Source organism: Monodon monoceros, unplaced genomic scaffold, assembly GCF_005190385.1.
Source record: "Monodon monoceros isolate NGI ecotype Baffin Bay Population unplaced genomic scaffold, NGI_Narwhal_1 Super_Scaffold_18, whole genome shotgun sequence".
Classification (NCBI taxonomy): Eukaryota; Metazoa; Chordata; class Mammalia; order Artiodactyla; family Monodontidae; genus Monodon; species Monodon monoceros.
This window is the reverse complement of record NW_021703774.1, coordinates 78112045-78139420: the sequence shown is the minus strand read 5'-3', so window position 1 is coordinate 78139420 and position 27376 is coordinate 78112045. Positions and strand designations below refer to the sequence as shown.

Sequence of the window (27376 nt, the reverse complement as noted above, 5' to 3'; positions counted from 1 at the left end):
TTTATTATTTGGTCCCCTCTTGATACTTACTTCTATTTTTTATTTTCTCTCCCCCATCTAGTTTTTCACTGGTCTCTCTTTTCTCTCTCTCTCTCTTTTTTTTTTCCTCATGTGTCTACACACATGAGGTTATTGATTGCTATTTTCTGTTTTTACTTGGCCCTTAAATTGTAACTTTCTAGGTTCCCTTTTTCTCCACTGTGTGAGGTGGTTGCTCTTCAGCATCTAGAGCTCATTTTCTTTCTCATACTAAGATATATTTATCCTCTTCTTCAGGCAGGTAGATCCAAGTCTCTCTCACAGATCGATCATTTTTTTTTTTTTTTTTTTTTTGCGGTACACGGACCTCTCACTGCTGCGGCCTCTCCTGTTGCGGAGCACAGGCTCCGGACGCGCAGGCCCAGCGGCCATGGCTCACGGGCCCAGCCACTCCGCGGCATGTGGGACCCTCCCAGACCGGGGCACGAACCCGTGTCCCCTGCATCGGCAGGCAGACCCCCAATCACTGCGCCACCAGGGAAGCCCATGGATCATTCTTTTTAACGGCAGGAGCAGAAAACAACTATCAGGGTTTGGTGGAGGAAACTTTAAGTTTTATGTTTATTTTTCTCCTCTTCTTATAGGGAAGAAGAAGAACGTTTGAGAAATAAAATTCGAGCTGATCACGAGAAGGCCCTGGAAGAAGCAAAAGAAAAATTAAAAAAGTCAAGAGAGGAAATCCGAGCAGAAATACAGACAGAGAAAAATAAGGTAGTCCAAGAAATGAAGACAAAAGAGAAAAAGCCACTGCCAGCAGTTCCTATACCAAACCTTATAGGAACACATGGTGGAGACCCAGAAGATAATGACCTAAGAGAGAAAAGGGAAAAAATTAAAGAGGTAATAAGCTGAGATTTGTGATACGGGGTGTTATGGATATGGATATGTCTGTCTATCTATCTATCTATCTATCTATATCGGGCTGGCCAAAGGTTCCTTTGGTTTTTAAGGAAAAAAAAAAGACACATTTTTCATTTTCACCAAGAACTTTATTGAACAACGTATTCACCATTTTGTTCCACTACCTTCTGCCATTTTTCAGGCAACTTCATAATTCCATCTTCCCAAAGCTTTTTATCTTTTTGAGCAAAGAACTGTTCTAGGTGCCTTTTACAGTCTTACAGGGAATTGAAAATTTTTCCATTAAGAGAATTGTGTAAAGACTTAAATACATGGAAATCGGAAGGTGCGATGTCTGGTGAATACAGCGGATGAATCAGAACTTCCCAGCCAAGCTGTAACAGTTTTTGCCTGGTCATCAAAGAAGCATGTGGTCTTGGGTTATCCTGATTGAAGACTATGCATTTTCTGTTGACTAATTCTGGATGCTTTTCGTCGAGTGCTGCTTTCAGTTGGTCAAACTGGGAGCAGTACTTGTTGGAATTAATCGTTTGGTTTTCCGGAGGGAGCTCATAATAGAGGACTCTCTTCGAATCCCACCATATACACAACATCACATTCTTTGGATGAAGACCGGCCTTTGGTGTGGTTGGTGGTGGTTCATTTTGCTTGTCCCGTGATCTCTTCCATTCCACGTTACTGTACAGTATCCACTTTTCATCGCCCATCACAATTTGTTTTCAAAACAGAACATTTTCATTATGTTTAAGTAGAGAATTACTATGCGGAAATATGGTCAAGAAGTTTTATTTTTGCTTAACTTATGTGGAACCCAGACATCAAAGTGATGAACATGACCAAGCTGGTGCAAATGATTTTCAATGCCTGATTTGGATATTTTGAGTATGTCGGCTATCTCCTGTGTGGTATAACATTGATTGTTCTCAATGTCTCGATTTAATTGCCATTAACTTCAACTGGTCTACCTGACCATGGAGCATCATCCAGCGAGAAATCTCCATGAAACTTCACAAACCACTTTTGACATGTTTGGTCAGTCACAGCACCTTCTCCATACACTGCACAAATCTTTTTTTGTGTTTCAGTTGCGTTTTTACTTTTCTTGAAATAATAAAGCATAATATGCCCCAAATGTTGCTTTATTTCTTCCATCTTCAATATTAAAATGGCTGCACAAAAATTCACCAGTTTTGGTTTGTTTTTTTAATGCACACTGATATGAGGTCTGTCACAATACAATCTAATAAAATTGTTTGGAATGAAGTTAAAGACAACTAAGCGCTACTAGAGCCATCTTACAGAAAAAACTGAATGAATCTTTTGGCCACCCAACCCAATATCTATCTGTATTTGTACCATCTATGGTGTCATACTTTGATCTTGTTTGTTTTGAGGTCAAAATTGTAGTTCAGTTTGCAAGTTGGCAGTAAGAGCTAAAACTCTCTTAATATCGATTATAATTATAGAATACTTAAAATTTTTGATGTAATGTTTGGATAGTTACATTACTCACCCTGTGTTCAGAGATCTTTTGATGTTCAGTATTTTATAAATAATGTAGAGTATATCCTAACAATTTATCATTTAATAAGAAATTTCTTAAGTGTTTAGTTACTCGGAACTCTGCTAGATATTATGTAAATCTTCTCATAAACATGTTTCTGAAGAGTTAGCATTATGTCTGCCATGTTTCAAGGAACCCGTTGTGATACCACTTAACTATACTGCAGATTAAGAACACATCCTTCCAAAGAGTCTCAATGGATTGAAGAGTAGGGAAGGATTGATTTCAACTTTTTTGAAATTTCTTTTGGTCTCAGAAGTCTGTCAATTTGTTATTCTAGGAGTTATTTGGAGATAAAGAGAGTACCAGAGGGAGAGGAAATCTAGTGAATATTTTAGTAGAACTTTGTTAATTAGAACTCCTAATTCTGGGTGGAGTTTGTAGTTGTACTGCTTATGAAGAAAAAGACTTCGTTAGAGTGTAATAGCATCAACAATATTTCAAATCTATTGTTCATCATAAAATAAGACAATAAGTTTAGTTCAAATAGATATCTATTTGGATATATTCTAGTAATGAATATGGAAGATTTGCCGGTATTTTAAGCGTGGCCTTATGAATTGGTATAAAATATGTCCTCTGATTTTACCTCACCTTTGGATTCTGTGTTTTATACTCAGGCTGCTTGAGGCACTTTCTTTGGACAGTGTTGAGGACTTTGATACATTTCTTTTCAGATGCCTGACCTTTTTTTTAGATGTCATTAGAATTTATTGAAATACTGTCTGATATACATAATAATTCAGATAGGTAACAGTGTGTGTTGAGAGGACCCAAGACCACCCACAGGCTCGGTGATTCACTGGGAGTACTCACAGAACTTAGCAAAACTGTTGCATTCATGGTTTTGGTGTATTCAGCTGAAAATGTATAGATTAAAATCAATAGAAAAGGCACATAGAACGAAGTCCAGTAGAGACCAGGTACAAACTCCTAGTTGTCCTCTCCCAGTGGAATGATACGGGCAGCGCTTAATTCTTCCAGAAATGATTTGTGGCAATGTGCACAATGTATTGCCAGCCAAGGAAGTTCACCCCAGCCTTGGTGTCCAGATTGTTTATCAAGAGTTCATTATGTAGGGTTGGCTAATGTTATTTCTTCAGCCCCTCCAGAGGTCATGCTGATACCGTGTGGTTCAAGGTCCCCACTGTAAATCACGTTTTAGCATGAACTATCTGACATGGCCCAAGACTTCAGGTAAACAAAGATACTCTTAACAGGCAGGATAATAAAGGTTTAGAGGTTATTTTCCAGGAGCCTGGTACAGGCCAGACCTTTTTTGAGGATGTGCAGGGTTTGGACAACTCAGACCTGCTAAGTGAATCCTATAGAGCATACAATATTATCCAGGGTTCTTGTAAATTAACATAAAACATATTAAGAATCCCTGTGTAGGCTCCTGTTAAACATTATGGTAACTGACTTAGTAAGCAGAGAAAGTTGGAATCTAAGCCTGTAGGGGAAGAAGCTAACAAGAGGCAAGGTGATGTGAATACCTGCAGAATATCTGAAAGTATCAAGAATTAGAAACACCATTTACCTCTGAAGGCAGGGGTATAAAATAGAGTGGGAAAAGGATTATTTGAAAGTTTTTAAAGGAGCTCTTAACCCTTAGATCCCTAATTCTCTAGCCTAAGCATCCTAGTTGCTGTCCTCCCTTCCCCAAAAGAAGACCAAAAGTTTACTTTTGGATGGATGAATTAGGGAAGATCTAGATTTTGGGAATACCAAGTATGGCTGAGGGGAAAGGGCAGAGGTCATTCTAAAAAGTGAAGCGGCCATAAAAAGAAAAACGAAATTGAGTTATTTGTAGTGAGGTGGATGGACCTAGAATCTGACATACAAAGTGAAGTAAGTCAGAAAGAGAAAAACAAATACCGTATGCTAACACATATATATGGAATCTAACAACAACAACAACAAAAGTGGTCATGAAGAGCCTAGAGGCAAGACGGGAGTAAAGACACAGACCTACTAGAGAATGGACTTGAGGTTACAGGGAAGGGGAAGGGTAAGCTGGGACAAAGTGAGAGAGTGGCATGGACATATATACACTACCAAACGTAAAATAGGTAACTAGTGGGAAGCAGCCGCATAGCACAGGGAGATCAGCTCGGTGCTTTATGACCACCTAGAGGGGTGGGATAGGGAGGGTGGGAGGGAGACGCAAGAGGGAAGAGATATGGGGACATATGTATACGTATAACTGATTCACTTTGTTATAAAGCAGAAACTAACACACCATTGTAAAGCAATTATACTCCAATAAAGATGTTTAAAAAAAAAAAAGTGAAGCGAGTAGTGGGGATGGAGGGAATTAAGTGAAAAATGGATTCTGAATATTGAGACAACTTTATCCTGCTCAACTCTTTGAATTCTGGCAGCCAGGTGTATTTTCAATTAGCAGGAAAATGAAGGACTTCTGTCTGGAGAGACTTGACTGGCCCAAGAGGAAAGACCTAGTCTATTTCTCAGTGAAACACCCCTGGGTTTCATCTGAGCTCCCTAAGATGAGGCTCAGTCAATAAGTCTTGCCTCTTCACTGACAGCCTTTGATTGTCTTGTAAGTGCTTCACTCATATGTGAAGAGCAAACCACGGATCACCAGACATGTAAGGAAAGTTTCTCACATGAGACAAATGGAAGAAAGGAATTTAGAGGATACAGAAGCCATACAGGGAGCAGAATACATATATCAAAAAGGAATATCTTTAGGATGCCAAAAAATTAAATTCATGAAATGAGAATAAGTTATAAAAAGGAACATTTACAGAATAAGGAAGAGTTCTTAGAAATTAAAGATATTGATACATTAAAAAATTCAGTAGAAGAGTTGGAAGATAAAATTGAGCAAATCTCTTGGAAGGACAAAAGATTAAGGAAACAAGAAAAATGATAAGATCAATCTGGAACATCTAACAAGTGATTAATTAGGAGTTTTGGAAAAAGAACAGGGAAAATAGAGGGGAAGAAGTCAAAGAAACAATTCAAAGACTCCTACTGAAATTTTAGAAAAAGAGGCATAAAAAACAGATCCTAAAAGTTTACAGAGAAAAAAATAGTTTCACCCAAAAGATTTGGATTGTACATAATGGCACATTAGATTCCTCAACAATAATATTAGAAAGTGGAAGAGAATGGAGCTAAGGCTTAGGAAGAATTATGTATTCAGCCAAATTATGAATCAAATCTGAGGGTAAAGATATTTTTAGATGTTTTCTCAGATTGCTACTGCAAAATATGCTTCAGCATAAAAATAGGAAGATGAACGATTTTGGAAACAGGATCTGTCACTAGAGAGAGAAAGGAAGGTCAGTCTCAGGACTGTGAAAAAGGGGATCAGATGATGGCTGTGCTTCAGGTTGAGAGAATGGAAGTCCAGGTTAGAGTTAGGAGGATAGAGAGCCTCAGGAAGGATTTATCAGAGAATAAAATGGAACTAATGGTTTATCTGATGTGTTTAATTATATTGAGACAAATTTTGAAACTCAAGTATAATTTGGAAGTAAATTAATAATTGTTACATTTAAAACTACATCAACAAAAATACCCACCAAACTTCAGACCAGTAGTTAACATCAGGGAAAACAAAAGTTGAACAAAATAATACAGTAATTGTAAGAAAAACATGTTGTTAACTACATTGGAAGGATGTGAGCCAGGGAATATATGTGGGGAAGTTTATGTGGAGGTGAGCTGATAGTGTATACGAAAGCTAAATTATCTTAACTATAGGGGAATATAGTAAATAGCTAAAACTTTTTTTAAAATCAAGAAATAGCAGTAAAAAATGTACTTAGAAATACAGTGGTAAATAGAAAAGCAGGTCAAAGAGTTTAAGTGATTGGCTCAGGAAAGTGGAAGGAAAGGAAAGTGGGGAAGATAGGACAGGCTATTAGATTTTTTTAAAAATTCAACTTTATTGAGACATAATTTATGTACAATAAAATGTATTTATTTTAAGAGTATAGCTTGATGAGTTTTGACAGATGTATATACTTGAGTAACAACAGTGTCGATCAAGCTGTGAATAGGTCCATAATCTCAGAATGGTTTATTTGTGCCCCTCTTCAGTCTACCCCATTCCTTGGCCCCAGGCAACTGCTGGTCCGCTTTTAATCATTATAGATTAGATTTGTCTTTTCTAGAGTTTCAGTGAAATGGAGTCATAAGGTATGTGATATTTTGTTTCTGGGCTTTGGCTCAGCATGTTTTTGAGATTCATCTATGTATATTACAATAAAGGTAATTTTTTTTTCTTCGTAGTATTCCATTGTATGGCTATACGATGATTTGTTTTATTCATTCACCTGTTGAACATTTGTTCAACCTTTGGTCCAGTTTTTGGCTATTATGAATAAAGTTGCTATGTACATTTGTGTACAAGTCTTTTTGTGGACATATGTTTGTTTTAGTTTGACATTTCAGTCTGTGATCTGTTGTGAGTTATTTTTTTTTTTGTTTATTGTGTGAAGTAAAGGTTGTGCTTCATTTTCTCCCCATAGGGCTTTTTAGTGTTCCAGAATTATTTGTTGAAAATATTATCCTTTCTTGATTGAATTACCTTGGCACTTTTGTTCAAAATCAATTGATAAAATCAACAGATGTTGAGTCTCTTTCTGGACTCATATCTGTTTCATTAATCTATATTCCTGTCCTTAATGAGAGTACGACACTGTTGATTGACTTTTATAGTTAAGTTTTGAAATCAGTTAAGTCCTCCAACTTTGTTCTTTTAAAAATAGTTTTGGCCATTCTAAGTCCTTTGACTTTATTGAATTAGCTTTTCTGTGAAAATAAAAGGTTGCTGGGATTTTGATTGGGTTTTCATTGAATCTGTAGATGATTTGGGAAGAATTGTCATCTTAACAGTATTGACTTTTTCATTCCCTGAGCATATCTGTCCACTTATTTAGGTTTTCTTTAATTTACCTCAGCAGTGTTTTGTAGTTCTTAGTGTATAGTTCTTGCACATGTTCTATTTCATGTTTTTTGATGCTAGTATAAATGGAATTGTTTTTGAATTTCCATTTCATGTTCATTACTAGCATATAGAAATATAATTTATTTTAGTTTGCAGAACGTGTATCTTATTTACTGAAGTCATCTTCTAGTTTTAGTGGCTTTTTATTTTAAGATTGCTTAGGATTTCCCTTGTACATAGTCATGTCGTCTGTGAATAGAGGTACTTTTCCTTTTTCCTTTTTGATTTTTATGCCTATTATTTCTTCTTCTTATTGCCATGGCTAGGACTTTCAGTACATTGTTGAAAAGAAGTGATGAGAATAGATGTACTTGATTTGTTCTCAACTTTAGGAGTAGGGTCTTTTACCATTAAGTATGATGTTAGCTGTAGGTTTTTTTTGAAGATGCCCTTAATTAAGTTGAGGATGTTGCCTTGTAGTTGTAGTTTACTGAAAGTTTTTTTCATGAATTGGTGTTGAATTTTGTCAAATGTTTTCTCTACATCTAAAAAGATGCTTGTATGATTTTTTTCTTTTTATTCCGTTAACATGGTGAATTATAGTGATGTGTTTTTGAATGTTAAATTAGACTTATATTCCTGGGTTAAACTGCACTTGGTCATTGTGTAGTATCCTCTTTATATATTGTCACTTTTTGTTAAGGAATTGTTAAGGAATTTTGAGATATGTTGGTTTTTAATTCCCTTGTAATGTCTTTGCCTAGTTTTGGTGTCTGAGTAATGCTGGCTGCAAAAAACAAGTTGATAAATGTTTTAATGAATATTATGTTTGATATACCACAGGCTACTATTACATAATTCAACTAATATATAATTAAATACTCTGCTGTTGTGTAGCTTAGTACTCCCTGGCTTGTAAGAAACTCAGTTCAAACTAATTGATATAAAAATATTTTTTAGCTTAGGGGCTCTGAACTAGAGCTTCAAGTTTGGCTGAATCCAAGTCTGTAGATGTTATTGTCAATAATATGCATGTCTCTTTCTGTTTTCTTTTTTTATTTAGTTTCTACATGTTGGGAGAGAGACCCCATCAGCTCCAGGATTATATATTACATAGATCTTGAGATTGCAAAATGAGAGTCCCTCTGTCTGCTGGTGTCTATAACAATATGTATGAAAGGACTTGATTGCCTTTACTTGAGTCACATGTACTCAATCACTTTGTGTAGGTCAGGAGTTGGCAAACTACAACCTGCTGGCCAAATTCTGATTGCTGCCTATTTTTTAAAAATACAGTTTAATTGGAACCCAGTCATGCTCATTTGTTTATGTATTGTCTAGGGCTGCTTTTATTTTTTTAAAATACAGTTTAATTAGAACCCAGTCATGCCCATTTGTTTATGTATTGTCTAGGGCTGCTTTAAACTTGCTTGCAATAGCCAAGTTTAGTAGTTGCTATACATACTTACGGACTGCAGAGCCTAAAATATTTACTTTATAGGAAGAGTTTGCTGATCTTTGGTCTAAAGGTTATGGATACTCTAGCTAGGCTGTGTTAATTGGTTGTGGAATCAGAGCCGCTTTTTGACAGCTTTGTCATAATCACAGTGAGGGAAGGAGAGCTGTTTCCAAAAGGATTGGCAGTTCCTAAAAGGAAAGAATGCCAAATAGACACCTTTCTCCCCAATAAAAACAGTTTTTCTATTACAACTCATTTTTTGTTCTGTTGTATAGACTTAAGGTAAACATGATTATGTGTGTTTTCACACTGATACAGGTGTTAATAGAATAATATACTAAAGTAGGAGATACAGGAGAATGTGTAAGGATATAGTAATAGAATCTCTAAATTATGTGAAATATAAAGATAACAGTCTGTGAAAAATATAAATTGATGGGTTATAATTTTTCCTTTCTCAGATGATGAAACATGCATGGGATAATTACAGGATATATGGATGGGGACATAATGAACTGAGACCTATTGCAAGGAAAGGACACTCCACTAATATATTTGGTAAGTTTACTTTTTTAAAAAAATTTTATTTATTTTTTTATACAGCAGGTTCTCATTAGTTACCCATTTTATACACATCAGTGTATATATGTCAATCCCAATCTCCCAATTCATCACACCACCACCCCGCCCCCGCCACTTTCCCCACTTGGTGTCCATACGTTTGTTCTCTACATCTGTGTCTCAATTGCTGCCCTGCAAACCGGTTCATCTGTACCATTTTTCTAGGTTCCATATACATGCATTAGTATACGGTATTTGTTTCTCTCTTTCTGACTTACTTCACTCTGTATGACAGTTTCTAGATCTATCCACGTCTCTACAGATGACCCAATTTCATTCCTCTTTATGCCTGAGTAATATTCCATTCTATATATATGCCACATCTTCTTTATCCATTCGTCTGTCAGTGGGCATTTAGGTTGCTTCCATGTACTAGCTGTTGTACATAGTGCTGCAGTGAACATTGGGGTGCACGTGTCTTTTTGAATTATGGTTTTCTCTGGGTATATGCTCAGTAGTGGGATTGCTGGGTCATATGGTAATTCTGTTTTTAGTTTTTTAAGGAACCTCCATACTGTTCTCCATAGTGGCTGTATCAATTTATATTCCCACCAACAGTGCAAGAGGGCTTCCTTTTCTCCACACCCTCTCCAGCATTTGTTGTTTGTAGATTTTCTGATGATGCCCATTATAACTGGTGTGAGGTGATACCTCATTGTAGTTTTGATTTGCATTTCTCTAATAATTAGTGATGTTGAGCGGCTTTTCATGTGCTTCTTGGCCATCTGCATGCCTTCTTCGGAGAAATGTCTATTTAGGTCTTCTGCCTATCTTTGAATTGGGTTGTTTGTCTTTTCAATATTGAGCTGCATGAGCTGTTTGTATATTTTGGAGATTAATCCTTTGTCCATTGATTCGTTTGCAAATATTTTCCCCCATTCTGAGGGTTGTCTTTTCATCTTGTTTGTAGTTTCCTTTGCTTTGCAAAAGCTTTGAAGTTTCATTAGGTCCCATTTGTTTATTTTTGTTTTTATTTCCATTACTCTAGGAGGTGGATCAAAAAAGATCTTGCTGTGATTTATGTCAAAGAGTGTTCTTCCTATGTTTTCCTCTAAGAGTTTTATAGTGTCAGGTCTTACATTTAGGTCTCTAATCCATTTTGAGTTTATTTTTGTGTATGGTGTTAGGGAGTGTTCTAATGTCATTCTTTTGCATGTAGCTGTCCAGTTCTCCCAGCACCACTTATTGAAAAGGCTGTCTTTTCTCCATTGTATATCCTTGCCTCCTTTGTCATAGATTAGTTGACCATAGGTGCGTGGGTTTATCTCTGAGCTTTCTATCCTGTTCCATTGATCTATATTTCTGTTTTTGTGCCAGTACCATATTGTCTTGATTACTGTAGCTTTGTAGTATAGTCTGAAGTCTGGAAGCCTGTTTCCTCCAGCTCCATTTTCTTCCCTCAAGACTGCTTTGGCTATTCGGGGTCTTTTGTGTCTCCATACAAATTTTAAGATTTTTTGTTCTAGTTCTATAAAAAAATGCCATTGGTAATTGGATAGGGATTGAATTGAATCTGTAGATTGCTTTGGGTAGTGTAGTCATTTTCACAATGTTGATTCTTCCAATCCAAGAATATGGTATATCTCTGCATCTGTTTGTTTCATCTTTAATTTCTTTCATCAGTGTCTTATAGTTTTCTGCATACAGGTGTTTTGTCTCCCTAGGTAGGTTTACTTCTAGGTATTTTATTCTTTTTGTTGTAATTGTAAATGGGAGTGTTTCCTTAATTTCTCTTTCAGATTTTTCATCATTATTGTATAGGAATGCAAGAGATTTCTGTGCATTAATTTTGTATCCTGCAACTTTACCAAATTCATTGATTAGCTCTAGTAGTTTTCTGGTGGCATCCTTAGGATTCTCTGCAAACAGTGACAGTTTTGCTTCTTCTTTTCCAATTTGTCATGTCATCTGCAAACAGTGACAGTTTTACTTCTTCTTTTCCAATTGTATTCCTTTTATTTCTTTTTCTTCTCTGATTGCTGTGGCTAGGACTTCGAAAACTATGTTGACTAATAGTGGTGAGAGAGGACATCTTTGTCCTGTTCCTGATCTTAGAGGAAATGCTTTCAGTTTTTCACCATTGAGAATGATATTTGCTGTGGTTTTGTCATAATGGCCTTTATTATGTTGAGATAGGTTCCCTCTATGCTCAGTTTCTGGAGAGTTTTTATCATAAATGGGTGTTGAATTTTGTCAGAAGCTTTTTCTGCACCTATTGAGATGATCATATAGTTTTTCTGCTTCAGTTTGTTAATATGGTGTATCACATTGATTGATTTGCATACATGGAAGAATCCTTGCATTCCTGGAATAAATTTCACTTGATCATGGAGTATGATCCTTTTAACGTGTTGTTGGATTCTGTTTACTAGTGTTTGTCGAGGATTTTGGCATCTATATTCATCAGTGATATTGGTCTGTAATTTTCTTTTTTTTTTTTAGCATCTTTGTCTGGTTTTGGTATCAGGGTGTTGGTGGCCTCATAGAATGAGTTTGGGAGTGTTCCTCCCTCTGCTATTTTTTGGAAAAGTTTGAGGAGGATGGGTGTTCCCTCGTCTATAAATGTTTGATAGAATTTACCTGTGAAGCCATGTGGTCTTGGACTTTTGTTTGTTGGAAGACTTTTAATCGCAGTTTGAATTTCATTAGTTGTTATTGGTCTGTTCATATTTTCTATTTCTTCCTGGTTCAGTCTTGGAAGGTTATACCTTTCTAAGAATTTGTCCTTTTCTTCCAGGTTGTCCATTTTATTGGCATACAGTTGCTTGTAGTAGTCTCTTAGGATGCTTCGTATTTCTGTGGTGTCTGTTGTAACTTCTCCTTTTTCATTTCTAATTTTATTGATTTGAGTCCTCTCCCTCTTTTTCTTGATGAGTCTGGCTAACGGTTTATCAATTTTGTTTGTCTTCTCAAAGAACCAGCTTTTAGTTTTATTGATCTTTGCTCTTGTTTTCTTTGTTTCTATTTCATTTATTTCTGCTCTGATCTTTATGATTTCTTTCCTTCTGCTAACTTTGGGTTTTGTTTGTTCTTCTTTCTCTAGTTCCTTTAGGTATAAGCTTAGATTGTTTATTTGAGATTTTTCTTCTTTCTTGCGGTAGGCTTGTATTGCTATAAACTTCCCTCTTAGAACTGCTTTTGCTGCATCCCATAGGTTTTGGATCATCGTGTTTTCATTGTCATTTGTCTCTAGGTATTTTTTGATTTCCTCTTTGATTTCTTCAGTGATCCGTTGGTTATTTAGTAATGTATTGTTTAACCTCCAGGTGTTTGTGTTTTTTATGTTTTTTTCCCTGTAATTGATTTCTAATCTCATAGCATTGTGGTCAGAAAAGATGCTTGATATGATTTCAATTTTCTTAAATTTACTGAGCCTTGATTTGTGACCCAAGATGTGATCTATCCTGGAGAAGGTTCCATATGCACTTGAGAAGAAAGTGTTATCTGCTGTTTTTGGATGGAATGTCCTATAAATATCAATTAAATCTATCTAGTCTATTGTGTAATTTAAAGCTTGTGTTTCCTTATTAATTTTCTGTTTGGATGATGTGTCCATTGGTGTAAGTGAGGTTTTAAATTCCCCCACTATTGTGTTACTGTTGATTTCCTCTTTTATAGCTGTTAGCAGTTGCCTTAGGTCTTGAGGTGCTCCTATGTTGGTTGCATATATATTTATAATTCTCATATCTTCTTCTTGGATTGATCCTTGATCATTATGTAGTGTCCTTCCTTGTCTCTTGTAACATTCTTTATTTTAAAGTCTATTTTATCTGATATGAGTATTGCTACTCCAGCTTTCTTTTGAATTCCATTTGCATGGAATATCTTTTTCCATCCCCTCACTTTTAGTCTGTATGTGTCCCTAGGTCTGAAGTGGGTCCTTTGTAGACAGTATATATAAGGGTCTTGTTTTTGTATCCATTCAGTGAGTCTGTGTCTTTTGGCTGGAGCATTTAATCCATTGACGTTTAGGGTAATTATCGATATGTATGTTCCTCTTACCATTTTCTTAATTGTTTTGGGTTTGTTATTGTAGGTCTTTCCTTCTCTTTGTGTTTCCTGCCTAGAGAAGTTCCTTTAGCATTTGTTGTATAGCTGGTTTGGTGGTGCTGAATTCAGTTAGCTTTTGCTTGTCTGTAAAGCTTTTGATTTCTCCATCGAATCTGAATGAGATCCTTGCCGGGTAGAGTCATCTTGGTTGTAGGTTCTTCCCTTTCATCACTTTAAATATGTCCTGCCACTCCCTTCTGGCTTGTAGAGTTTCTGCCGAGAAATCAGCTGTTGACCTTATTGGGGTTCCCTTGTATGTTATTTGTCCTTTTTCCCTTGCTGCTTTCAATAATTTTCCATTATCTTTAATTTTTGTCAGTTTGATTACTATGTGTCACGGCATGTTTCTCCTTGGGTTTATCCTATATGAGACTTGCTGTACTTCCTGGACTTGGGTGGCTATTTCCTTTCCCATGTTTGGGAAGTTTTCAACTATAATCTCTTCAAATATTTTCTTGGGTCCTTTCTCTCTCTCTTCTCCTTCTGGGACCCCTATAATGCAAATGTTGTTGTGTTTAGTGTTGTCCCAGAGGTCTTTTAGGCTGTCTTCGTTTCTTTTCATTCTTTTTTCTTTATTCTGTTCCTCAGTAGTGAATTCCACCATTCTGTCTTCCAGGTCACTTATCCGTTCTTCTGCCTCAGTTATTCTGCTATTGATTCCTTCTAGTGTATTTTTCATTTCGGTTACTATATTGTTTATCTCTGTTTGTTTGTTCTTTAATTCTTCTACGTCTTTGTTAAACATTTCTGGCATCTTCTTGATCTTTGCCTACATTCTTTTTCCGAGGTCGTGGACTTTCTTCACTGTCATTATTCTGAATTCTTTTTCTGGAAGGTTGCCTATCTCCACTTCATTTAGTTGTTTTTCTGGGGTTTTATCTTGTTCCTTCATCTGGTACATAGCCCTCTGCCTTTTCATCTTGTCTATCTTTCTGTGAATGTGGTTTTTGTTCCACCAGCTGCAGGATTGTAGTTCTTCTTGCTTCTGCTGTCTGCCCTCTGGTGGATGAGGCTGTCTAAGAGGATTGTCCAAGTTTCCTGATGGGAGGGACTGGTGGTGGGTAGAGCTGGCTGTTGCTCTCTTGTTTACTTTTTCTAATTACTGTTTTCATTTTCTACCTTCATTTTAAAAGTAGGATCTAACTTTTTAGGTACTTTCTAAAACCTGAGTACTGTAGTCCCCTCTTATCTAAGGTTTTGTTTTCCCTCTGCAAAACCTTATCTAAGGTTTTGTTTCAATAGTAAACTTTGGTGTGAAAATATTAAATGGAAAATTGCAGAAATAATTCATAAATTTTAAGTTGTGTGTCTTTCTGAGTAGCGTGATGAATCTTGCACCATCCTGCTCCCTCCAGGCTAGGGTGTGAACCATCCCTTTGTCCTGCTTGTTAGTTACTTATTAGCCCTGTGGATTATGAGATCAGCCGTGGAGATGTTGCAGTTCTTCTGTTCACGTGACCCTTATTTTACTTAATAATAGCCCCAAACCACAAGAGTAGTGATGCCAGCAATTTGGATTTGCTAAAGAGAAGCTGTAAGTGCTTCTTTTAAGTCAGGTGTCCCCAACCCCTGGGCTGAATACCAGTACTGGTCTGTGGCCTGTTAGGGACCAGGCCGCACAGCAGGAGTGAGTGGTGGGCAAGCGAGTGAAGCTTCATCTGCCGCTCCCCATTGCTCACATTACTGCCTGAACCATCCCCCCCTCACCTGCCGCTCCCCATGGAAGAATTGTCTTCCATGAAACTGGTCCCTGGTGCTAAAAAGGTTGGGGACCGCTGCTTTAAGTGAAAAGATGAAAGTTCTTGACTTAATAAGGAAAGGAAAAAAAAATCGTTTGCTGATGGATCTAAGGTAAGCACGAATATTTTATTTGTGAAATTGTGAGGAAGGAAATACTGTGCTAGTTTTGCTGTTATACCTTAAACTGTACAAGTTATGGCCACAGTGCAATAAGTGCTTAGTTAAGATGGAGAAGGCATTAAATTTGTACAATAATATCTTTTAAGGAAGAGAGAGAGAAAGAGACCACATTCACATGACTTTTGTTACAGTAAATTATTATAATTGTTCTGTTTTATTATTAGTTACTGTTGTTAATCTCATACTGTGCCTCATTTATAAATTAAACTTTAACATACGTGTGTGTGTATAGGAGAAAAAACATAGTATATATAGAGTTCAGTACTATGCAGGCTTTCAAGCATCCACTGGACATCTTGGGATGAATTCCCTGTGGATGAGGGGGAACTGTTGTATTTCTGTGGAACTATAATTTGAAGCAACATGTATTTTTTGGCAAGTTTCAGTCAAGATTTAGTTATAGTTGCTTTTGAAAACACAGATGTGATAGATTTTCTATTTACATACAGATGTTTTAGTCATTTATTTGAGTATTTTGAAGCTTTTTCTGCATTGTTTTACTTTAAGCAAGGTAGGTACCAATTTGTAATTTTTTATCTTCAACACAATACCAATTGTGATACTTGTACATTTTAGAGGAGGAGAAAAAGGATGGGAAATTCCAGTAGTGCTATCTATGTATGTTAAAAAAAAAAAAAAAAGTAACATGGCCAAGGTGACTCATTCGGTAAATTGAGTGAATTATATTTTACATTCATTGTTCCAAGGGAAAAATTAACAGTGTGTGTGTCTGGATGGAGGTCTGGGGAAGAGGTTTTTTTTTTGGCTGCGTTGGGTCTTCTTTGCTGTGCACAGTCTTTCTCTGGTTGCGGCGAGCAGTGGCTACTCTTTGTTGCAGTGTGGGGGCTTCTCTTGTTGTGGAGCACGGGCTCTAGGCGTGTGGGCTTCAGTAGTTGAAGTATGCAGGCTTAGTAGTTGTGGCACGCAGGCTCTAGGGTGTGTGGGCTTCAATAGTTGTGGTGCGTGGGCTTGGTAGTTATGGCTTGTTGGCTCTAGAGCTCAGGCTCAGTAGTTGTGGTGTACAGGCTTAGTTGCTCTGTGGCATGTGGAATCTTCCCGGACCAGGGATTGAACCTGTGTCCCCTGCATTGGCAGGTGGATTCTTAACCACTGCGCCACCAGGGAAGCCCCTGGGGAAGAGCTTTGTTTAACTTGGATTTGCTCTTTCTACCTCTCTTGAGTTCAGTTCTCTTGTTAAACTTATCAGTTGAAAAGAGTAAGTTAACTTACTTAACTTTTACTTAATCCAAGGATAAGTCTTGAGAATTACCAAGTTGTTCTTTATAGTCTTCACTTCTTTCCCCCATTTTAGATGCTTCTTGATGTGATGGATATCTTTTAAATAACAGTAGGTGAAAGCAAGAAAATATTAATGGGGCAGAAAGCACATATATTAGTCATATGCAGGGCAATCATCTTTAGTAATTGTAATGCAACACCACAGTAATCCAAATAACATTTTTAAAAAATGTGACTCTGGAAGAATTTTTCTAGCACTATGATTTCTCTTATAATTTGTTTGATGCTTGATTGTTTTCTGTCAAAAAAGAAAATGACTGAAAAGATCATTTCTCCTGGGTTTGAGAGATGTTGGGATGGAGGAATAATGGAAAAAAATTTTCCTTTAGGTAATCAAAGACACCAGAGGTCTCATATATGACATTTAATTTAGCGGCTGTCACTTAATGAAATAGAGTTTTTTTCTTCAGCAGAGGTTATAGAGTGATCTGAAGAGTTCCTGTTCCTTTGTGGATGCCACATGAGACATTAATGGACTAAAAGTCATTATATTTAGTGATTAATTAAAATTAGATCCTCTCTGCAAGTAACCATCCCTTTATATTAAACTCAGTGGTAAACTCTGAGCCCTTTTAAAAAATTGGAATATGAACATGTATCAAACATGAGTTGGATGTTAATTTTCTGCTTGGTTTTTTAAACCTTATTTCTCAGAACATCTAATGTAGTAACACTTATCAGATAGATCGTCCTAGGCAAGGTAGTAGGTAGATAATATACATTTATTTTATTTAATCATTGCAATAACTGTGTAAGGAAAGACTGTTTGCTGAATTTAAACCCAGGTAACTTCTTAAAATTTTATTCCTTATAAGTCAATATAAATCATTTCTTTTAGGGAGCAAAAGGAATGTTTCTTAAATGAATGTGATTCTGTTAAAATCGTAATGAGTAAGTTTTGACTTAATGTTTTTCTTTTTAAAAATAATTGCATTTATTTTTTTAGGAAAGGTGGTTTTAAGTTGTGGCACTTTTGTCAGACTTCTTCAGAAGTGACCTTTGTAGACCACTATTTAGTTAGGCTGTTAAATGATGACCAGGGCAGTGGCAGCTTCAGATTATTGTCAGGTGAGTTATTGTCAGCTGCTCATTAGGATCATTAAGCTGATTTACTGGGTAAACAAAGTTATTTGTGAGGTCATAGAAATTAAAGGAGCTTAAAGATGGAAAGGGTGACTTTACAAAATGAGCCTTTTAACTCATTAAAAGTGCAGAAGCAATATTTTGTCAGTTTTGGTCCACCATTTCTGAGGGATCATCTTGTAATGAGTAGCAATTAAGTATTTTCCAATAAAAAGTTGTACCTTTTTATTGAGTCATGAGGTCAGTTATTTGCTTTAGAGATTCTGTGATTGGGTTTCTGAATAAACTGTATTTTCCTTTGGAACAATAGTCACATACACGTTATTAGTAGCAACATCTGTAGTATTTATACAATGCATATTGTGGTGGACTGAGCCTTGTCCCCCATCAATTCACATGTTGAAGCTCTACTTTCCAATGTGACTGTATTTGGAGATAGAGCCTTTAAGAGGTAATTAAGATTGAACGAGGGGCCCTAATCAGATAGGGCTGGTACCCTTAAAAGAAGAGGAAGAAACACCCAAGTTCTCTCTCCCCCTGCACATGCACCAAGGAAAGGCCATGTGGGTATGATATAGTGAGAAGGTGGACATCTGCAAGCCAAGAGGAAGGTGCTCCTCTAAAAACTGGAAGCATGATCTTGGTCTTCAAACCTCCAGCACTGTGAGAAAATAAATTTTTGTTGTTTAAGCATCCTAGTCGTTGGTGTTTTGTTATGGCAGCCTGAGCAGACTAATAAACGTGCTGTATGCCAAGGACTGATTTAAGTGATTTATGTGCACTAGGAGACAGGTACTATTATTATTGTTCCCATTTTACAGATGAGGAAACTGAAGCACAGTTAGGGTTAACTAACTTATTCAAGGTTGCACAGCTAGTAAATAATGTAGCCAGAATTTGGTTACAGGCAGCTTAGTGCTAAGGTTCATGCTTCTAATTGATATTTTGTTCTGCTTCAGTAAACTTTAAAGATAGAAGAAAATTAATACCCGCACATGGGAAAAATCCATTATGACAAAATTACAGTGAAATGGTAGAAAAGTGAAAATGCAATCTGTATTATTTTCAGTAGTCAAAATTAGTTGCTTATACTTTTAGAAAAACTTTTGAGTGGTTACATTTTTTTCTCAGCCAAATAAGCTAAGTGGGAATGGATCCTTTATTGTTTATTTTGTCTTATATTTTTAGACATGTAGTTAGTTTATTAAAGGATTAATAAAAAAGAGTTTGACTCTGTTTCCTACTTGCTCTGTTCCTTTTCTGCATCTCATATTCTTGCTAGTGAGTATGATTTGAGATTTTTTTTAAAAAATCTGTTTTTAATCTTTTTATTTAAATAGAAGAAGTCTAAGGGAGGAGTCATAGTTCTGAGTGTCTCATTTGACCTCCCAAATCAGTATGCCTTTACAGAATCAGAATCTTAAGAGTTGGGAGGAACTTTAAAAGTCTAGTCTATTACTATAGGAACATATAGGCAGGTATTGAACTCTTACAATATTCTAGATTATAAGGAAAACAATTTAAAATGTGTTCATTTCCTGTCTCTTAGCCTTGACTATTAAAACATTCTTTTATATGGTAACTGAAATCATATTGCTCTGACTTTTGTCTAGTTTGTCCTTGGCATCAGAGGATTCTTTATGTACAGATAACAGAAGATCCATTTCAAAATGGCTTAAACTAAAAAAGAAATTTAATCGGCTCAATGTTGTTCTAGAGTGGATCTGGTACCAGCTAAGCTTTTTTCTTTATCTCTTTCCTCTATTTTCCTCTTTGTGTTTGTATCTTCAGGCTGGCTTCATAGAGGGATGGCTGCAGCAACTTGAAGCTTCATATCTTCCTACTAACACATCTATAGAAAAGAGAACACTGTAGAGAAGACAGCGCTTGGTTTTCTCAGAAACCACCTTGTTTCTTGTTTATCTGGGTCTTGTGTCCAGCCTTGACCTGAAAGCTATACCCAGAGGGTTGGGATAGATTCCTTTGGTTTTGCCTAGTTAGGGCTCAGCCCTGGAGCTTGTGAGTGGGAAGAAGAAAATGTTGATGGACATAAGTTATCACTGGTAATAACTTTTCCAGCAGTGATTAATAGTCACAATTAATTATTTTTAGTTAGATATCCTGGAGAATTGAAAGATTTTTGTTAGGAATAGATTTTTTTGCATTTAAAAGAATTTTGATTTGGAACAGAATGTTACTTGATCTTACAATGCTTTTTGAAGTGCACCTTTTATTTTCAGTGTATGTGTGTATGTATAAATTCTTCTTGATATTTATAACTTGCTAATGAATTCTAATATTTTGAGGATTTTGCATTCATATTTTGGGAAGGATATTGTTTTGTATTTTTCTTGAACTATTGTCTTGTTTCAGTATCAGTGTAATTTTGGCCTAATAAAATGAGTTTGGAAGTGTTCTCTGCTCTTCATTTTTCTGGAAAAGATTGTGTACTGTTGGTTTTATATTTTTCTCAAGTTTTTGATATAATTTGCCAGTGAAACCATCTGCATCTGGAGCTTCTTTTTCTGGGAGGTTTTTTTTTTGCAGTACGCGGGCCTCTCACTGTTGTGGCCTCTCCCATTGCGGAGCACAGGCTCCGGACGCGCAGGCTCAGTGGCCATGGCTCACGGGCCTAGCCGCTCCGCGGCATGTGGGATCTTCCCGGACCGGGGCACGAACCCATGTCCCCTCCATCGGCAGGCGGACTCTCAACCACTGCGCCACCAGGGAAGCCCTCTGGGAGGTTTTTAAACTACAACTTCAGTTTATTTCACATCCTCTATAAGGGCCATTCGGTTTATCTGTTTTACCTTGGGTTAGTTTTGGTAGTTGATGATTTTGAGGAATTGGTCTATTTCATCTAAGCTACTGATTTTGTGTGCATAGAGTTGTTTGGAGTATTATCTTGTTACCTTTTGAATATCTGTGGCAGCTGTAGTTATAACCCTCTTTCATTCCTAATACTGGTAATTTTTCTTTGTTTGTCCTGCTAGAAGTTTATCAAATTTATTGATATTTTCAAAGAAGCAACTTTTGGTTTCATTGATCTTCTGTATATTTTCTTTATGTTTTCAATTCTTTGATTTCTGCTCTTCGTTATTTCCACTCTTCTGCATGATTTGGGTTTCTTTTGTTCTTGCTTTTCTAGTTTCTTGAAATAGAAGCCTAGATTATAGGTTCATAATCCCCTTTTCCAGTGTAAGCATTTAGTGCCATAAATTTTCTGCCAAGTGGTGCTTTAGCTGCATCTGAAAGATTTTGATGTGCTGTGTTTTCATTTTTATTCAATTCAGTATGTTTTAAAACTTCCCTTGAGTAAGTTGTTTAATTGCTAAATGCTTAGAGATTTTTCTTTTCTCTTTCTGTGACTGATTTCTAATTTAGTTCCATTATGGTCAAAGAATATACTTTGTGCGATTATAATTCTTCTAAATTATTTAAGGTTTACTTTTTGACCCAGAATATGGCCTGTCTTGGTGAATGTTCCATTGGTGCTTGAAAAGAATGTTTATGTATGTAGTGACTGTTATTGGGTGTAGAATGTTCTGCTAATGTCAGTTAGATCTCATTGGTTTATGGGGTTGTTCAGGCTTCTTCTGTTCTTGCTGATTTTCTATCTAGTAGTTCTGTCAATTACTGAGAGAGGGGTGTTGAAGTTCCCAACTGAAATATTGGATTTCTTTCTTACTCCTTTCAATTCTGTCAGCTTTTGCTTTATATATTTTGAGGTACTCTTGTTAGGTGCTTACACATTTAGGATAATTATATCTCCTTGGTAGGACCACCAAAGCCCTAATACCCAAACCAAACAATGATATTACAATAAAAGGGAACTATCGACCAATGTTCCTCATGAACATGGACACAAAAATCTTTGACCAAATTAGATTTATCTTAGTAAATGTAATTCAGCAATATGTAAAAAGAATAATACCTCATGACCAAGTGGGGTTTATCCAAGGAATGTGTGGTTGGTTTAACATTTGGAAATTAGTCTATATAACTGAAGATATTAAGGGACGAAAAGAGGAAAATGTTGTGAGCATCTCAGATGCTGAAAAATCATTTAACAATACTCAATATCTATCCATAATAAAAACTCTCAGCAAACTTGGACTGGAAGGGAACTTTTTTAGCCTGATAAAGAGTATTAAAACACACCCACTCACCCACACACACAAGAAAATTCTAGGGAATCTACCAAACAACAATAAAAAAGTACTAGAATGAAAACAAATTTAGTAATGAGGCCATATGATACAAGTTTGATATACAAAATAAATTACATTTCTAGATACTAGCAATAAACAGTTGTAAGTACAATTTTAAAATAATACCATTTGCAGTAGCATAAAAATATGAAGTGTATGTGGATGAATTTAACAAACTATGTGCAAAGTCTGTACACTGAAAACTGTGATTATTGAAAGAAATTTAAAAGGACTTAAAGGAGAGAGATGCCTGTATGAGTTGGAATACTCAGTATTGTTGTTAGTTCTCTTGAAATCCATATTTAGATTTAAAGCAATCTAAGTAAAAATGACCTTTCCACATAAATTGATAGGCTGATTCTAAAATCTGTATGAAAACACAAAGTATGTACAATAATAAAAATAATTTTTAAAAAAGAACAAAGTTGAAGGATTTACACTACTTGATTCTACGATTTACTGTAAATCTTCAGTAATGAGGACAGTATGGTTTTAGCATAAAGATAGACATAGAGATCACTGGAAAAGAATAGAAATAGAACTGCACATACATTTTTAATTGATTTTCAACAAGGGTCCTTTCAGTGGGTTATAGGTAAGTCTTTCTAATAAGTGGTGTTGGGTCAGTTATATATTCATGTAGAAAAATAAAAACCTTAACTCTTCAACATTGTATAGAAAAATGAACTTGAAATGAATCATAGATCTAAACATAAAAACTTAAAGTATAAAACTTCCAGTAAAAAATATTTGAGGGCTTCCCTGGTGGCGCAGTGGTTGAGAGTCCGCCTGCCGATGCAGGGGACACGGGTTCGTGCCCCGGTCCGGGAAGATCCCACATGCCGCGGAGTGGCTGGGCCCGTGAGCCATGGCCGCTGAGCCTGCGCGTCTGGAGCCTGTGCTCCGCAACGGGAGAGGCCACAACAGTGAGAGGCCCGTGTAACGCAAAAAAAAAAAAAAAAAAAAAATTTGAGAAAATCTTTGTGACCTTGAGGTGAGCAAAGAACTTTTAGAATACAAAAGGAATAAACCATTAAGGAAAAAAAAATTGCTAAATTGGAGTTCATGAAAATAAAAAATTTCTGCTTTCCAGAAGACATTAAGGAAATGAAAAAGCAAGCCCCAGAATTGGAGAAAATATCTGTGATACATGTATAAGGATGTATTCAGAATATATAAATAATTCACCAATAATTCACCAAAGAAAGTAAATGAGTAGCCAATAAGCACATCAGTCACCAGGGAAATTAAAATTCAAACCACAATGCAAAATCCTGCATACCCAGTAGAATGAATAAAATTAAAAAGACCAACAATGTCAAATACTGAGAAGGATGATGGAACAACTAGACCTCTCATACATTGCTGCTGGGAGTATACAGTGGTACACTCTGGAGAGCAGTTTGTCAGTCTCTCATAAACACAAACTTACTATACCCCCCAGCAAGCCTGTTCCTAAATATTTCCAGGATGCTCATGAGTGAGATCAGATAATAGTTTTATTTTTCTTACTAAATTATATTTTTGCATCAGTGGTATGCAGAATTCATTAAGTTGAATTTTAAGCTTTCTTTTCCTATGTTCTATCAAAATTTATGTCAAAGTTATCATCCTTAAAATTAAAGTAGAATTTATTCTATGAAACTTCTAGAGTGTGATACTTTTATAGTGTGTAGCTCTTTGAAAATTTCTCAATTTCCTGTTTCTTGGTCTGCTTATCTAGATTTTCTATTTCCTTTTTCATAAGTCAAAATAATACCTATTTTCTTAGAAAATTGTCAACTCCACTCATTTTCAAATTTATTGGGATGATACGGCTAAATTAGGCTTTTTTAAAAATAGTTTTCTTAATTTCCTTTGTATCTGCCTTTTAATATACTCTCAATTCCTTTTTTTGTGTTTTTATATTCACATGACTACTTTTAAAAAATCAGTTGGTCCTAGATTTATTGTATAGTTCTTTTCATAGAACCATCTCTTGAATTTATTATTTTGACAGTTTTCTTTATTCCTAATTCATTTATTTCGTTAGCTTTTCTGATTCTTCTACTTCGTTGCTCAAGTTTATCATTCTTTTTCTTATTTTCTTAGTAGAACATTTTCATTTGTTCTCATTAAATAGTATACAATTTTTAAGTTATGAGTTTTTCTCAGAGAACTGGTTCAGTTGACTCCTATGTTCTTGTAATAAATCTTTATTAATGCTTTATATATTCTTTTGTGTCATATTTTAATTCTTATTTGACCCAAGTGTAGTTTTAGACCCTTTAATGTTTTCCAGTTGAAACCTTGAGTTGTCTAGATAAGCACTCACAGTGATAGCCAGTAATTTCAGTTTTGCCTTTTTCTTCGTTGTGCTGTTTAGCTCGTGGCACAAACCTCTCCTTGTGGAACCAACTAGAATTGGTATAAATATGTGGGTCAGGCCTTTTTCCATTTCAGAGTAGTCAGCACCTTAGAGGAGCATGCACTTATAGAGCTAAATAAATAACTAGAGAACTGAGCATAACTACCTATAAAAATTGAAATAAGAACAAAAACAGGGACTCCTAAGGATTTAAAATAAGGATGATATTGTGGACAAAATACAAAAATAAAAAGAGGTACATATTTAATTCAGATGATTATGCAAGAGATAGGGATATATGGGTGACTAAATGGCTTGATAAAATTTTTATTATCTTAATTAAAAGCTGAGGAACAAGAAAAGAAAAGGGAAAGTATGTCTGTAATAACCCAGCTAATATCAACATGAAGGGAACTGAGTGGAGAGAAGACCAAGGGATTTATCAGAGTGTGGTGTAGTACGTGTTTTATTAGTGGGAAGATATACTTCTTGATAAGTTGAAGAAATTATTAGGAGCACATGAATAAGAAAATGTGATGTAGGTTGAGGACAGTCATTATAAGAACAAATTTGTATAGCCTTAAACCATCACAAGAAAACACTATTTATTTAGGAGAAAAAGGAACGGAATTAAAAAGGAAAGAAAAGAAGGAATACTAAATGGAAAATGTGAACCTAAGTAGTGTCGAATGCTGACTCCTAAAATATCACCAAGATAACTTGTTGATAAGACAAAGCTGAGTTTAATGCTTACCATGGTAAGGGAGATCACTACCTCACCAGAGCCATAGTAAGCCTGTCAGACGAGGAAGGACAAAGTTGAGATATATATTGAGATTTTAAGTCTTGTTTAACAAGGGCCTTTCAGTTGGAGAGTTATGGTTGATTATGGCTTGGTTATGATTAGGTAAGGATCATGATATAATAGTTTTGGATTGGTGAGTGGAGAATTTGGAGGTAAGAGGTTTAGAGTTTTAGAGTGTTAACCATCATTTGATACTTTCTGTTAAAGAGTTGATGGATCTTTCAAGAAGTTCCTGGAATCAACAATAACTTATTTTGCAGCTTCTCTCTTTCTGAGCAAGAGTTTTCTGGAACAGTAAACTCATGTTGATGAAGACAGTGTAACAGTAAAGTCATGTTAATGTAGACAATAAGCTGTGTGGGTGATTTTCATTCTCAGAAGGTAGAAATAATAGTTGAATTCCTGGGGTTAGGGAGGACCCAGCTGCTCCATGTTATTTGTTCTTTTACTACACTACTAGATTTGTCTTGCCAGTATCTTATTCAGGATATTTGCAGTTATATTCATTAGTAGGATTGGCCTGTTCTGTTTTCTTGTGTTTACAGTATCTGTTTTTGGTATCAGTTAGGCTAGCTTTGTTGAATTAGTTCCTCCCTCCCTGAAACATTTTCTTTTAAGATCAAGATGATCTCTTTCTTGAAGATGGGTAGATCTTACTATTTTGATTTTCTCTACTCACATTTTATTTTATGACTTCTTTTTAAATATGTTCTACCTGCTTTTTGATTGTTAAGGACTATTATAGTTTATATTCCATCACGGTTTTATAGCCTTGTTATACTTTTATTATTATTTTAAGTATATTTTTTGACCTTCCTATGAATTTGTACCAAAAGAGCATGGTTCCTGGTTGTCTTATGACTTAGCTTATCATCTTGAACCACCATCCCCATTTCTTAAATTAATCCTCTTTATTTTTTTCCCCCAATCTATCTCAGTTAAGTAGATAGATCTCATTTTCTGACCAGGAAGAAAATTAAGGAGAATTATAATTTTAGTTTTCCTTTATCTTCCTATTAGTTATCAATGTGTCATCTTTAGGAAAATGTTTTAAACAATGTATATTATCTATTCTTATGGAAAAGTGAACCATGTTGAGTATTTTTTTCATCCTTATATTTCTACTTTGATTTACTTTTTTAAAAAACAATTTATTTATTTATTTATTTATATTTTTGGCTGCATTGGATCTTCGTTGCTGTGTGGGGCTTTCTCTAGTTGCAGCGAGTGGGGGCTACTCTTGGTTGTGGTGTATGGGCTTCTCATTGCTGTGGCTTCTCTTGTTGCAGAGCACAGGCTTTAGGCTCATAGGTTTCAGTAGTTGTGGCACACGGGCCCAGTAGTTGTGGCTAACGGACTCTAGAGTGCAGGCTCAGTAGTTGTGGCGCACAGGCTTAGTTGCTCCACGGCATGTGGAATCTTCCCAGACCAGGGCTTGAACCCGTGTCCCCTGCATTGGCAGGCAGATTCTTAACCACTATGCCACCAGGGAAGTCCTGATTTACTTTTTAACTATAAAAAATTAAAATAGACCTTGTATGAAGGGCATCTTTTTAATGACATTTTCCCCCCATATATAGGAAGTTCACAAATGGGTGCTACTATAGTAGATGCTTTGGATACCCTTTATATTATGGGACTTCATGATGAATTCCGAGATGGGCAAAAATGGATCGAAAACAACCTTGATTTCAGCGTGGTGAGTATACAATTCATAATTTATTCCATTGACTATGAAAAGACACTGTAACAATAGTTTTGAGTGTTATACTAGCAGTTTAAGGAAATCCTAAGTCCCCCTTCTTCTTTTGCGATTGTCAGTTGTTCAATTTTTGCGTAAAATAAACACCCTTTCTCACCATTTCCCTTTTCCTTTTCTTACCCTTATCATTTAAGGTAATGTGTTGCATGTGTTAAGGCAAGAGTTAGGGAGAAAAAGCACATTGAATTAGAAACATCAGGAAACCATAAATTACTTTATAAATATTAAGTGTTTTATTATTTTTTAAAGAAATAATGATTGGCACAGTTTTTTAAACATTTTTTAAAAAATCTATTTTATTTTTTAAATTGAAGTATAGTTGATTTACAGTGTTGTGGATTTGGCACAGTTTTGAAGCGCCTTCATAGTTAGGTACATGCTCATCCTTCCAGCATTTTGGCATAGTTGTTAAGTAGTGCTGCTTAGGTTTG

At 35.8% G+C, this 27376-nt stretch overlaps 1 protein-coding gene across 2 annotated transcripts in view; it reads left to right on the top strand.

The window, feature by feature from the left end:
- Window positions 1-27376, top strand: part of MAN1A2 (mannosidase alpha class 1A member 2) — a 162113-nt gene that overhangs the window by 50164 nt on the left and 84573 nt on the right. For both annotated transcript variants that reach the window (XM_029228161.1, XM_029228162.1), the window contains 3 exons: window positions 624-879; window positions 9309-9405; window positions 26764-26882. In XM_029228161.1, coding sequence (XP_029083994.1) covers window positions 624-879; window positions 9309-9405; window positions 26764-26882 — 472 coding nt within the window. The remainder of the gene's footprint in view (window positions 1-623; window positions 880-9308; window positions 9406-26763; window positions 26883-27376) is intronic.